At 38.2% G+C, this 14,630-nt stretch overlaps 1 protein-coding gene across 5 annotated transcripts in view; it reads left to right on the forward strand.

Annotated features, from left to right (window-relative positions):
* LOC105034975 (glutamate dehydrogenase 1, mitochondrial) overlaps positions 1-14,289 on the forward strand; it is a 68,087-nt gene extending 53,798 nt beyond the window's left edge. The window contains exons 9-10 of one of the 5 annotated variants that reach the window (XR_012142146.1): positions 11,159-11,369; positions 13,965-14,250. Coding sequence is in view for 3 of the 5 variants with exons in the window: in XM_010910342.4 (XP_010908644.1) it covers positions 11,208-11,297; positions 13,965-14,150 (276 nt within the window). In the remaining 2 variants the exon portion in view is untranslated. Of the gene's footprint in view, positions 1-11,158; positions 11,370-13,964 lie in introns of all 5 variants that reach the window. The other 4 variants (XR_830269.4, XM_073259555.1, XM_010910342.4 and 1 more) reach the window with 4 other exon arrangements.
* Positions 14,290-14,630: the final 341 nt, after the last annotated feature.

The following is a 14,630-nucleotide window of genomic DNA, read 5'->3' on the forward strand; positions in this document are numbered from 1 at the left end:
TTGAAAATTTCGATGTAAGGGCATGCATGTGCGTTTCAAAAATTTTTTTTCTAAACAACGCAGCGGAATAGAAGATTAAAATATCTTTTAATCTAAATTATGCATGCATAAAATGAAGAACACAAAGATTTACTTCATATACTGAAATCGAACACATGTTGAATTTTATGCTGAAATTAAATATGATCGATTCACATACCTATTTCGCAATTTTTTTGAATCTAGATCTAAAAGAAGGTAGGCTCTTCCTTAGCTGCGTAAGTGTCCGACCTCTATGGATATCCACTCAGAATCAGTCTAGAACAATTCTTTATGGTGTTGATTATTTTTCTCTAGGAATGATCACCTTGCAAATTTAAACGAAGTCTGGATCGCGATCAACTCTTTAATCTTTTTTTTGATCTTTTTCTTCTTTTTTTTTTCTTAATCTCCTTCACTTGATTTAGCAGCAATCAAACTCTAGAAATCAGCCACCAAGAAAGACGCCCAAACTCCTTTTGGGCATGGAGATGGAGGATGCCCAACCACCTTGGGCATTGGAACTAGAAGGGAGAAGAGAGGGTGGCGTGGGGACCTTATGGGAGGCATGGGAGCTGCTGAAAATCAAATGCTAAGACCCTTAGGAAAGGGTCCTTTAAATAGATAAAATATTTGAATCCTATTCAAAATCAAATAGGCTCTTAATACAAGTCCTACTTGCATTAGGAATCCTTATAGCTTTAGATTTTTGACCCCTTTTAGGAGATTCATGAGGCGTTAACACTTGGTGCCCATTAACCCACTCTCTCACACACCACATAGGGATATGGGATGCCCCCTAGCTGGTCCTTCACACCCTCAATCAAGTGGGCACGCTCAATTTGATCAAATCAAATGGTGCCCCATGCAAACAATTAAGGAATTTGATTAAGGGTTTGAACCCTTAATACATATGATTCAAAACTCTAGACATCCAACAATTGGAGTCCAATGAATCTAATTCATTTAGATTGTTAAGAGGTAATTAGTTTGAATTAATCTTATCAAATAAATAATTCAAATATAAAGAAAAAATTGGGTTCAATCATTTACTAGCAAGGTTATCTTGGATCTAATAGGATTTTTCTAAATCCAATTGAGACTTCATAAGCCCAATTGTTTATTCCAGATCTAATCTTTTTGTTGTGTGACTCCGTAGGTTCAATTTTATCTGGTAGTGAGATATATTATGATCTCTGTCATAGTATCATTGAAACTCTTTTCAGTGGTTCAATTCTATTCCACTCTGACTCATCAAAGATTGTCGATCCGAACAACTCCAGTGATCTCTCACAATCCACTAGTGACACCTAGCAGTATGTAGTGGTAATCTATTAGAACCAAAATAGAATTTCAAGGTATAGTTTATATGTGATTCAGTTCCTCTATCGTGAGTCCCTACTAGATGGCAGGTCATGGATAAATCATCAAACCTTATCATCAGTCGTATGATAGATTCGATTAGCTCAAGTCTAATTATGATTCTTATGAAAATTCATTTCCATTAATCATACTGTTGTGTCCACAGACTCTTGGATTAGCCTCTTAAATCTCATAGGACTACTCCTCTCTATCAAGATCGATAGATTCCTTTTAGATGCGTACTTTGCTCCTATAGTAGATCAACTGTCACCAACATCTACTATAAGATCTCAATGAGGTCATGTTTATGTGTCAGTCAAACTCCAATAGTCTCACTACGAGCAATCGTGCCATCGTTGGTCAAAAGACCTTTCACACAATTGCAGCATCGAGATGGTCACTGACGATTCATTAAAAATCCAAGTGATCTTTCGTATGGTCACACTCAGTACTAGTTGTTCTCTAATAACTATCCGCACTCGTTGCTCAGTGTCTCTACACTGTAGATCAGAAACTTATTCATCCCAAAGGAAGCGATCTATATGCCGATCTATCCAGATCGATCACCATCCTCATGATGATACTATGATTGAAAGTATTTAGGAATTAATTATACATGCCTCTAATTCTTAACACTTTGAGAATATGTATCGAAAGTATTAATTCCATGGATGATTTAAAGACACATCACACTTGAATGAATATAAAATTTATTCTTTTATTGATCAAATCAATATTTTAAGTACAAAATTGTGTCTTAGATTTATTACAATGTGTCAGTCATATTGGTTTTTAGGACATACATTTAACACAAAAAAGCATCAATTCATCCTCCACCTGCTACCTATTCTCTTGGAGATGCTCAGAAAGTCACTCAACCGTTAATAGCTATTGATCCACAGTAATTCAGTCTCCTGGTACAGTAGGTTCCGGCCCTTACTACAGTAGTACAACAAGTCCAACATACCACTGAGCAGCAACAGGAAGCAACCCCTCAAGTGGTCCAATCCCATCATTCCCAGCAATAAGTTCCTTAAGATCCCCCTTATAATCATGCTCTAGATCTTATGGATCAGTCTTGAGGGGCAAAATCATCTATTCCCAATAAAAAGATGAGTGTAGAAGAAGGTCTTGGGCCAAAAATCCAAAATCTTGAAAAGAAATTGATGAAAATTCAGATTGAAAGCTCACAGGGTGGAAGGGATTTCAGCCTTTGTTCTTCCTTTTCTTAGCAGATCCTTGATGAATCGGTCCCTTCACGGTTCAAGATGCATACTGTGGAGTCATTTGACGGCTCCACTGATCTTTTAGACCACTTGGAAAGTTTTAGAGCCATTATGAGGCTACAAAAGGCATCTGATGTCCTACTCTGTATCACCTTCCCCATCACTCTCAAAAAATCTACAAGAATCTGATTCTCTGGCCTCCAATCAGGATCTATTTCTTCTTTCGAACAGTTAGCGAAACTATTTGTTACCTATTTTGGCAATAATAGGGTTCACCTGAAAAATATTAAGTCTTTTTACTGTGAAGCAGCAAGAAGGTGAATCTCAGCGGGATTATATTGCACGCTTCAATGCAGCTACACTGGAAGTCAAGAACTTCAATGAGTCCGTTGCTATGGCAGCTCTGAAGCAGGGACTCAGGAGCAACTGCTTGATCTTCTCTCTTAATAAGAACTACTTGGATAATTATGAGCAAATGCTTGTCCGGGTATGGAAGTATACTCAAGCTGAAGAAGAAGAAGAAAGCGTACTCCGTCAAGCCAGAAAGAAAGAAAGTGGAAAAAAGTGGCCTCGGGAAGACCGCAAAAATCAACAAAATAACTCTGATTGACCTTGGAAAAATCCGAGATCCGGGAGCCCCCCTCGACGATTTGATTCTTACACTTATCTGCCCCTCAAGCTCAGATATTGATGGAGATTGAGGATCAAGGATATCTTCGCTGACCTAGCCCTATAAGGGCCCCACTAGCAAAAAGAGATAAAAGAAAGTACTACTACTACCATTGGTATCACAGTCATGACATTGAGAAGTACCGGCAACTGAAAGATGAAATTGAGGCACTGATACGTTGAGGTCAACTTAGCAAGTATGTCCAAGATCGGGCCAATCAGTCTGATGACCAGTGATAGAAGCCAGACAATGAGAATGACCTGAACAGACCTACCACTGGAGTTATCAACATGATTCTCGATCTCAGTGAAACTGAGAAGACAGCTGAAGTGACTGGGAGCTATCAAAAATGTCAATGCATAGATAATACTGTTTTTTTTTTTTTGATGATGATGTCAAACGAGTTTAAACTTCTCACAATGATGTTGTTGTCATTTCTATGACAATAGCAAAATATGATGCGAAAAAAATAGTAGTTGATAATGGAAGCTCTGTTGATGTATCAGTTTATGACACATTCCAAAAAATGAATTTGGCAGGTCAGCTGAAGCAGGTCGGCATCCCCTTGATCGGCTTCTCTGGGAATTCTGTAAATATGGAAGGAGAAATTACTTTGCCAGTCACTGCGGGCATGGAACCTTATCAGTCAACTGTAAGACTTACTTTTTTGATCGTTAAAGTGCCATCGGCTTACAATGCAATTCTTAGTCGACCTGGACTCAATGCTTTTAAAGCTGTAGTTTTCACTTATCACCCGTTAGTTCGTTTTCTAAGTATGAAGTCGGAGAAATGCGAGGAGACCAAATGCTCAATACACAGTGCTTCCTGATAGCAACAAAAATGAAGAGATCAATGGAAGCTTTACCAATTGAAATATACGTTCAGAAAAATAAAGCTGATGTTGGAAAAAATCAAGGAGAACCAGTCGAGAAGCTTGTTACTGTTCCTTTGGATAATGATCCAGAAAAAATAGTTCGGATCGGATCTTTACTAGAGCCCGACTTAAGGGAGAAACTGATATCTTTTTTTTGGGCAAATGCCGATATCTTTGCCTGGTCAGGTTTCGATATGCTTGGAATTTTAGTTGATGTTATTGTGCATAAGCTCAATGTTGATCCAAAACATAAGTTAGTGCAGCAAAAGAAAAAAAGCTTTGCTCCAGAAAGGCAGAAAACAATAGACGAGGAAGTTGATAAATTATTGAAGGCCAAATCTATTAGAGAAGCCCAGTACCCGAAGTGGATCGCAAATGTTGTCATGGTAAAGAAAACCAATAAAAAGTGGAGGATTTGTATTGATTACACCGATCTTAACAAAGCTTGTCCAAAAGACAGTTTTCCACTTTTAAGGATTGATCGGCTTATTGATGCATCCTCAGGATAGATTGTTGAGTTTCATGGATGCTTTTTTTGGTTATAATCAAATTAAAATGGCACCTGAAGATGACAAAAATACGGCCTTTATCACTGAAAGAGGTATGTATATTATAAAATGATATCTTTTGGTCTTAAAAATATAGGTGCCACATACCAATGCTTGGTGAACAAGACCTTTAAGCAGTAAATTGATCACAATATGGAGATCTATGTTGATGATATGTTAGTAAAAAGCATTGAAGCAGATTGGCACATTACCGATCTGAAAGAAGCCTTTGATGAACTTCGTAAGTATCAAATGAAACTCAATCCCAACAAATATGCTTTCAGAGTGATTTCGAAAATTTTTTTGGATTTTCTTGTGATTCAAAGAGAAATCGAAGCCAATTCTGAAAAAATTCGAGTTCTATTTGAAATGAAGCATCCAAACTCCATTAAAGAATTTCAGCAGCTCACTAGGCGAATATTTTCTCTCAGCTGATTTAGTTTCAGATCAGTCGAAAAAAGTCTTTCTTTCTTTAAAATTCTCAGGCATATCAAAAGTTGCTTTCAACGACCTCAAGAAATATCTCGGATCCACTCCATTATTATCAAAGTTTTTTGGTGGAAGGTGAGGAGTTATTCATGTATTTATCTGTTTCAGCTAACGTTGTTAGCTCGATTTTTGGTCTAAAGTGATGCAGGAACACAAAGGCCAATTTATTACACAAGCAAATTCTTTAGAAATGCAAAAATTCATTATTATAAAACTGAAAAGATAATTTATGCTCTTATCACATTGGCAAGACGGCTTCGATCTTATTTTCAGGCTCATTCTGTCATAGTTTTGATCGATCAATCTCTAAAGTCAGTTTTGCAGCAGCTTGATATTTTAGGTCAGATTGCTAAATGGGCTATTGAATTGAGCGAGCTTGATATACACCGCCGATCTCGGTCTTCATTGAAAGTTTAAGTGTTAGCTGATTTTATTATTGAATGCTCTATTCTCGATGAAGAGCCAGTCTCAGAAGATTTGAAAAATGTCAATACAGACTCTTTCTGGATATTGCATGCTGATGGAGCTTCTAATTCAAAAAAAATGGAGCTGTTTTGATTCTAACAAGCCCAGAAGGCATTGTCACTGAACGTATTCTGAGATTCAATTTTAATACTTCAAATAACAGAGCAGAATATGAAGTATTGATTGCAGGACTTGGGATGGCTAAAGAGCTCAGTGTTAACAAGCTCAAAGTCTTTACTGATTCTCAGCTTATCGTCGGCCAAGTGCGAGGTTAATTTGAAGTTAAAGATTCTACTATGTCTCAATATTTATATAATGTGAAAGAATTGTCAAAAAACTTTGAAGATCTAGAGGTCATACAGATACCCAAGTTGGAAAGTGCCCGAGCTGATACTCTATCTCATTTGGCCACATCAGATTTCTCTGAGCTTAATTCAAATATTTCTATTGATGTCCTTGAAAAGTCCAGTATTGAGGCCTTGCTTATTGCCCAAATTGAACATGAGCCTAGCTGGATTGATCCATTGATGGAATACCTCACCAAAGGAGTTTTGCTGGCTAATCCAGTTGAAGCAAGAAGAATCAAAAGACAAGTCCCGTGGTATGTCATTCTAGATAACCAGTTATATAAGAGATCGTATTCCTCTCCATTGCTGCAATGTTTGAGACCATCAGAAGCTGATTATGCTCTCTGAAAAGTTCATGAAGGAATCTTCGATAATCACTTGGAGAGCAGATCTTTGGCTTATAAAATAATCTGACAAGATTATTATTGGCCTATCATTCAAAAAGATTTTGCCAATCTAGTCAACAATTGTGATCAGTGTCAAAGGTATGCCAATATTCAACATCAGCCTGCATCTGAGCTCATTTCTATCACAGCACCCTGGTCTTTTGCTATATGGAGAATGGATATTCTGGGATCTTTTCCAATGGCCACAGGATAGAAAATTCTTGATGGTAGCCATTGATTATTTCACTAAATGGGTGGAGGCTGAACCTTTAGCACAAATCACTAAGAAAAAGATGAGAAATTTTGTGTGGAAATCGATTATTTGCTGTTTCAGTTTGCCTCAAGTCATAATCACTGATAATAGGCGGTAATTTAATAATCAAAAGTTTAAGAAATTCTATTCTGAGCTCTATATTGATCACAGATTCACTTTGGTTGGACATCCACAGTCAAATGGAGAAACCGAAGTCACTAATAGAACTATCCTTAAGGGTTTAAAAATAAGGCTCACTGAAGCTGAAGGACTCTGGGCAGAAGAGCTTTATAATATTCTCTAGGCTTCAGAACTACATCTCGGATACCAATTAAGGAAACACCCTTTAAACTTACCTTTGGAATAGAGGCAGTGATATTTGTTGAGATCGATCTTCCTACGATCAGAACAAAAGATTTTTATGCTGAAAGCAATTCAGATCGATTGAGGAATGATCTTAATTTCTTGATAAAATCTGAGAGAGCTCAGATTCGCATGGCAGCTTATAACAAAGAGTAGTCAAATATTATAATTCTCGAGTGAAGCCCAAAATTTTTCACAAGGGCGATCTAGTTCTTCAGCGAGCTAAAGTTTCAAAACCAATGGAACAAGCAAAACTCGCTGCGAACTGGGAAGGACAATATCGGATTACTGAAGTAATTCGTCCAGGAGACTATCGAATTGAAAATCTAGATGGTACAACCATCCCAAGAACGTAAAATACTGAAAATCTCAGAATGTACTATTAATGAAATCTTTTCAATAAAGCATTCAATTTTTGTCCCAATAAAGACAAAGTTCATGCCAAAATTTTCATTGAAGAATCCTTCTTCATCCAAATTAGATTGGTAAAAATCGATCAAATGAGGATGATTATAAGAAGAAAATCAAGATGTCCAAATGAGGTCGGGAAAGGCCATGTTAAGGCCATGAAAATTTCGATCAAATCAGGACAACCTAATGTGAGACACCCGATCTCCAGATTGGACCTAACCAAAAAATGTGAGACATCCGATCTTTGGATTGGATCTCACCAAAAAGTGGGGAACACTCGATCTCCAGATTGGATCTTACCAAGCAATTTTGGAACATCCGATCTCTAGATCAGGCCTTATCAAGAAATATGAAGGAATGGGCTAAATTCTGTGGAAAGAGTGCCCAGATCTATAATTGGATTTCTCTAATGATGACTACGAGAGGATAATGTGGATTATAGGTCTATGGATGATAAAATCTGATCTGTCACCTCAACTTCAGTTAAAGGTATTTTTAAAACCTTTACATTGAATTATTAGAGATTGATTTATTAATAGAGATTGATTTATCTCTAGTTACATAATCTGATTCAATTCAGTTCAATGATGAAGATTACTTGTTAAAGTTAGCCACATCGATTTATTTTGTTTCTCTGATCTGAAAATCATCATTCGACCTATTTGACTAACTGACCTAAAATTACATATGCATCTTGAAATAATGAAAACTCAGATCGGATTATCTGAGATTGGTTAAAAAGACAAACATAGATTTTAAAAAAGTTCTGTTTCATTGATATGAAAAGAATGGTTACAAAAATGCACATCAGGTTGATACAAAAGTTGAAAAGAAAAGAAAAATACATGTCAGGCTTTAACTGGAGAATCTTTTGCTGGAGGAGCTGAGCTGCATTTTTCCTTGGCCTTTTCCTCCGAGGAAGCTTCCACGGTGACGACCTTAGTCGGACTGGCTGGGACTTCGATCGAAGGTGCATTGAGAGGAGTTGAAGGAAGTTGGATGGCGGTGGCATCAGAAGTTACCTCAGCTGCTGCTTCTATTGTGACCTTGCTGAGGTGAAGGACTGGAAATAGCTTGATGATCAAGCTTTGGCAGCTCTTGAAGCCATAGTTAAAGGCCCCTTCTGAGGCTTCGATCATCTCATCCTAAAAAGCCTCCGAGCTCTATACTCCTCGATAAGTCAAGACATTCGTTCCTTGTCCTTATCGAACTGACGTCAATATGTGACCAAGGTCTCGTCACATTTTTTGATGGTGTCTTCAGCCTCTTTCAGCTTGCTCTCCAGTTCGGAGATCCTTTCAATATTTTTCTGCAGCTGATTGTCTTTTTCGATCAACTGATTATCTTTTCATTGAGTTGACGTTGATTGTCCATCAGCTGTTTATTCTTATCCTTTATTGTATCCATTTTTTCTTGGAGCTGTTTCTTCAGCCCCTTCGCTCCTTCCTTCTCTTTGGCAGCTTTCTTCTCAGTTGCCTTTTCGGCTTCCTCAACCGTCTTCTTGGCCTCCTTCTCGGGCTTGAGCCCCTTTTTTAGGGATTTTTATTTTCATAGAACCACGTCATGTGCTCGTGCAATAGCCTGAAGTACATGGCGGACTGTAAAAAGAACAAATAAAAAAGGATCATGATTAGATCGGCTAAAAGCTGATGTAAAAAAGTGGGGGGGAAGAGAACAGAAAAGAAAAATATGGCTAGATCGATAAAAATTGATGTAAAAAAAAAGAAGAGAAAAAGAAGAAAAAAGAAAAGAAAAAAGGGAAATGGGCACTTACGTCTATAATGCTGGGGAACCCATAATTCGCTAGTTGATCTATAGAAAGATCTCTCCTCCGAAAGTCGAGATCTCTTTGGGGCATCATCTTGGCGAAAAGGTCTCGGGTCAGCCTTGGCATCTTCAGAAGTGACGCCTTCGCCAAGTCTATTGCCTCTGACAAAGTGGATGGCAGATTCTCTGATGCTTAGGACATAGAGTGCTGGTCGGCTGGCCGAGCTACCCTGGCCGACGTCAGAGGAGGCGCTGGGGAGGACCCCTTCTTTGTGTTGGTCCCTTTGGAGGTGGCGGTCGAACCACCTCGATCGAATTACGAGCTGGCTTTAGGATAACAGCAGAAATTGGCATGACATCGATGTCATGACTAAGGCCTCGGATGATGGTTGGGAGGCAGCAGACCTCGAAGGAGCAGACTCCTTGGCCTTCTTGGGTGTGGGGGCTGCAACAGGCTGATCGGCTTAGATTTTTCTCTTCTTAGCTTCCACCAACTTCTGCATATTGAACTTCATTATTTCTGTTCCATGAAAAGAAAAAGTTATTAGTGGATAAAGATATTGATAAAAAATAGTAAAGCTATTGAAAAAATCGACATCGGACTTGCCTTGGGGAGAGACTTGACTGATGCCGGCTTCAAGAAAAGACTGATCCATCACCCGTAAGCTTATTTTAGGTACTTTCATACCCAAAAGCTCTGCAAAAACCTCCTCATCCCCAAAAAGTACTTCATTGTGTGAGTTTCATTTGGTTTCGGGGTATGCCATTTACAGCTAAAACCTTATGGAACATCGGAGGAAACAAAAAAGAAATAGTTTTTCTAGTTATGAATGGAAGAAGGGTAGGACTGAATTTACACCTTGGTCGAGGTGAAAAATACCACCTGCCTTTTTTATTTGGGTATTTCTTTAGGATGAAAATTACCCTAAAGAGAGAAATCCTAAGTTCTATGACGGAAAATTTACAGCAGATGATGAAAACTATGATTGCCCTAATGGCATTGGGAGTGACTTGAACTGGGTGGATTCTATAAAAGTCAAAAACATTGCTAAAAAAGGAATATAAAGAAAAGTGAAGATGAGACCGAAGAACCTCATCGTAAAATGTGACACAACCATCTGGAGGTTCAGTTATCCTACCATCCCAATCTGGTTCTATTAGTTGGAACTCTTTAGGAATTGAGTATTTCTCCTTAAGTTTTTGAAGCTCGACATTGGTCAAAACATGTGGGGGGCATATGTTGGTGTATATTATTCGACCTCATCATCGCTTGGACACGTGGTGGCTAATTATTATTTGAGTTAATAGCTCTCTCATGATGACATCGATCAATGACCGACCTGCATCCTCATCGCTATCTGTTAAATCGATTTAATCCAGAACTGCTAGTAAGCGGGATGCTCATCTTAGTTTGTGTCCGATCTGCGACACCTTACTTTGGTTAGCATCCGACATAGTTATCAACATTAAAGGCATAATGCCTAGCTCAGATAGTTACCGAAATCGGCTATTTCACATCGATCTATTACCGACGTGCCATCAAAAATATAGACGGTTATCCAGTAGTTATCATCCAGCTCAGCAGTAACTGTCTTCCAGCTATATTACAGCTGATCGTCACGTGGGTGGCCGCCTCACAATCTCTGCACAGCTGATCATTCTGTTATAACAGCTTAATAGCCCAACGGCCTAACAGATCTCCAACAGCCTAATAGATCTCTAACGGTCTAACAGCCTAAAAGATCTCTAACGACTTAACAATTTTTTTTTAAGGCCTAAGAAAGCTCCTTCTATATAAAGGGAGACAGGGTGCTCTCTGGGAGGTATGTCTGAATTCACAGAGACAAAATTCTGCTAAATTTTTTACTAAGAAATCAGAGTTCTCTTCACTTCTCTCTACTCTTAAATTCTCAATTCTTGCTTTCTACTTCTCCATTTCCGCCACCTGTTCTCAAGATTCCGGCTGACTTAAACATCAGAGGGTCCTAAATCGGAGGGCACCTCACGGTTTTAGGACTTTTTTTGCAGGTTTTGTTCGCAGTTCAAATCGGCTCAACCCTCAACTCTCTAGCTTGGTTTATTACCGACCTCACCTCCAGAGCCTTGCAGCAACACAAGGTTAGTCTGCCATAATTAAGACGGCCAAACCTTTGATGCCAAAGCATAAAATTACCACTGGATGCACTGAAGGTATTAATCGAGACTTTTGAAAATACAAGTGGAAATATTTTATTTTCTGACATTTTGACTGAGTAGACTAAGTTCATGCTCCTTTTTTATCATATATCATACATTCATCATTATCAAACATAACATAATAGCCTGTTCTCATTAATTGACCCACACTAAGCAAATTATGAGCTAAATCAAGAACATGCATAACATCATGAATGCACTTCCTTCCGAATATTGACATCACAACAATAGTACACATTCCGCATACCTAAACATGGTTGCCCAACTTGTGTTTTCATGGACTCATCAATCTCCATAAAGATCTCTTTGATGCCAGTCATATGGTCACTACAAACACTATCAAGGTACCAAACATCTTCAAGCATGTCTACATGAGTGGTTAAACTAGTCGGGATTAAATTTTCTTTAGAAGCATCTTTTTCTTCATGCAAATTTGTTTGGTCCTTAGCCTTTTGATTACAATTTTTTTCAACATGGCCATATCTTTTGCAATAATAACATTGAGGAGCATTTTTGTTTTGTCCATATTTCTCTTTATACCAACAATCTTTATCTTCATGTTTGATCTTCCATGATATGAACAAGGAATAGAGTTAGCATTGTTACTTCTATTAAAATTTCTTTGCTGGCCATTGTTTTTGCCTCTACCTCTTCCTCTTCCACGAGATGATTCGCCATGCCGTCAACTAGAATTTCCTTGTCCAGTGTCATTTGACTTTTCTTTAGATCAACCTTGGATTGAAAAGCTTGCTGGAGAGAAGTTTCAGTTGTCTTGTTCATCCGCTGCTCATGTGCTTGAAGAGACCCCATCAACTCATGAAGAGAATAGGTAGATAGATCTTTTGATTCTTCTATTGCGGCTACAACATGATCAAATTTGGAAAGAAGGCTTCATGAAACCTTCTCAACTATCTTTTGGTCTGTCAATTCTTTTCCAAATGATCTAATCTGATTCACCACTGAGTAAGCTTTTGAGAAAAATTCTTGAATGGAGTCCGACGGCTTCATTGACAAATTCTCAAATTCTTACTGCATAGTCTGCAACTACACTGCAACAAGTTTACTTGTGCCTTGATACTCTTCTTTGAACAGATCCCAAGGTTCCTTCAGTGTAAAGGCAGCCATAACCCAAGGAAAGAAGGCATCATCCAGTGCTTGCCAGATTAGAGATAAAGCTTTGGCATCCTTCTTTTGCTTTTCCTTCAGCTCATTACATTGGGCTACAGTCAATCTTGTATCTTGTTCTGAATCGCCAAGATCAGCAAAGCCATTCTCCACCAAGTCCCGTAAATCATTGGACATAAATTGAATCCTCATCTTGATATGTCAGAACTGGTAATTGAGACAGGTAAAGATGGGAATATTTTGAGATGAGTTTACTTTAACACTAGTAGAAGCCATAATAAATTGGAATTCACAAAATTCTAACCTGCTCTGATACCAAACTCTGTTAAAGTAAAACTGGAATCTCACTCAAGAAGGAAAACGCACACAGCAAATATGAAAGGAATGAACTTTGTCGACAGAAATTTTTTAATCTGTAAAGCAGACTACTACTCAACAAACAACTAACTAGTGTTTAAATAAATATGCACCTCCTGACAATTAGTCACACGTGGCCACTACTTCCTAAATTTGCTATCAGAATGCATTGACCCCTATCAACAGCACTTAAAGACTCTATCAACTAACTAGAAATTTAGAACAACCAATTAATAAAATACTAAACTAACAAAACAACCAAATCCCATGATCACAGACATGCATCTGTTAGCCCATTTGAATTACTCTCCCTACAGGCTCAAACTGACAACAGGTCAACCAAATTGTGCCTTTGTTGGTTCAATCTGGAATGCTGCTAGGGTTTCTGAGTCTGCAAGAAAACATAATTTGTTAACATTGTTCCCCAAAGGTGAGAGATAGTGCTTAGGGAAAAAAAAGGTACTTTTTGGTTCTTGTAATGATACACCGGTAGATTGTTAAAGTAGGACATATACATGTACCTATGGCATACTTTGAGCTGCCTGTTGGGTATATGGACTGTATGAAAGCAATTCAACCAGCCACTAAATCTTTGTGTGTTTTCCTGTGAAAGTTATTCGAGGAAAGGTAGTGCACTAGGAAAAATAAGCATATGGGAGGGTAATATCATTTTTTCTCACATGATCCTGAAATCTGGTTTTATGAATTACTAAGTCACATTGTCATGGAGGATGAGTACTTGACCCTTCATACCAGCCACCTGTCCAAGGATTATAGCAGCATGATAATTATGCCTACTAAATAGAGCTCTAGGATACCACCAAAAATAGGTCCGAGACATGTTTCAAATGCCTGTGACAATGTAAGTGGGTATCATGGCATTGGCCATGGCTTCACTTACCATCATTTTTCCCTTTTGAGGACCAGAGGATAGTGTCAAGTAGTCCTTTCCTCCATGCAAGTGAACCTACAAAAGTAAACTAGAAAGCCATTAATCAACAGATATTACAAGAGATAAATGCTTGATTTATAAAATATGTAGTTCTTGCATTCTTATTATTTATTGATGCAATCCTTTACATAGTCTATTTGTTCTCCCACATGCAGAATATCCAAGGGTTCATGTGGGATGAAGAGAAGGTGAACTTTGAGCTGAAGACATACATGACCAGAGGTTTCAAAGATGTGAAGGAAATGTGCAAGACCCACAACTGCAATCTCCGCATGGGAGCCTTCACCCTTGGAGTCAACCGGGTTGCACGAGCAACCGTCCTGCGAGGATGGGAAGCATGAGGGCAAGGTTTTGCTTTTCTTTGTTGCATGAAATATAATAAGTTCCTGATTATCTGAATTTAATTTTTAATAATGAGCATGTCTTTTGTTGGATGGCTCATACATCTTTCAAGAAATATGATGGGAAATTTCAAACGAATTTTATGTATGTGTGGTTGCATGCCCCTCCCTCTCCCATCTTTTTCTTTTTTCTGATAAATGCATACAAGCAGTACAACCAAGTATTTAGAGATAAGACTTGACATAATGTTAGCTCTTAGGGACTCGGTAACAGAAGAATAATGAGAACCGTTTTCAGAAGGCTTGTTTTATGCTACGTGATGCTGGGATGTTTAGGAGGTTTTGGCTGGTGTGGTCAAACAACGGCTTGTACTTTGATCATGAACAGCAAGTGCTGTTTTTAGATCTTATGGTTTCTTGGGCCGCCACTTCTTGCATCATCATTTCTTATTTACTTAGCTTGGACAGATCATGGTAGCT

Source organism: Elaeis guineensis, chromosome 6 (genome assembly GCF_000442705.2).
Source record: "Elaeis guineensis isolate ETL-2024a chromosome 6, EG11, whole genome shotgun sequence".
Classification (NCBI taxonomy): domain Eukaryota; kingdom Viridiplantae; phylum Streptophyta; class Magnoliopsida; order Arecales; family Arecaceae; genus Elaeis; species Elaeis guineensis.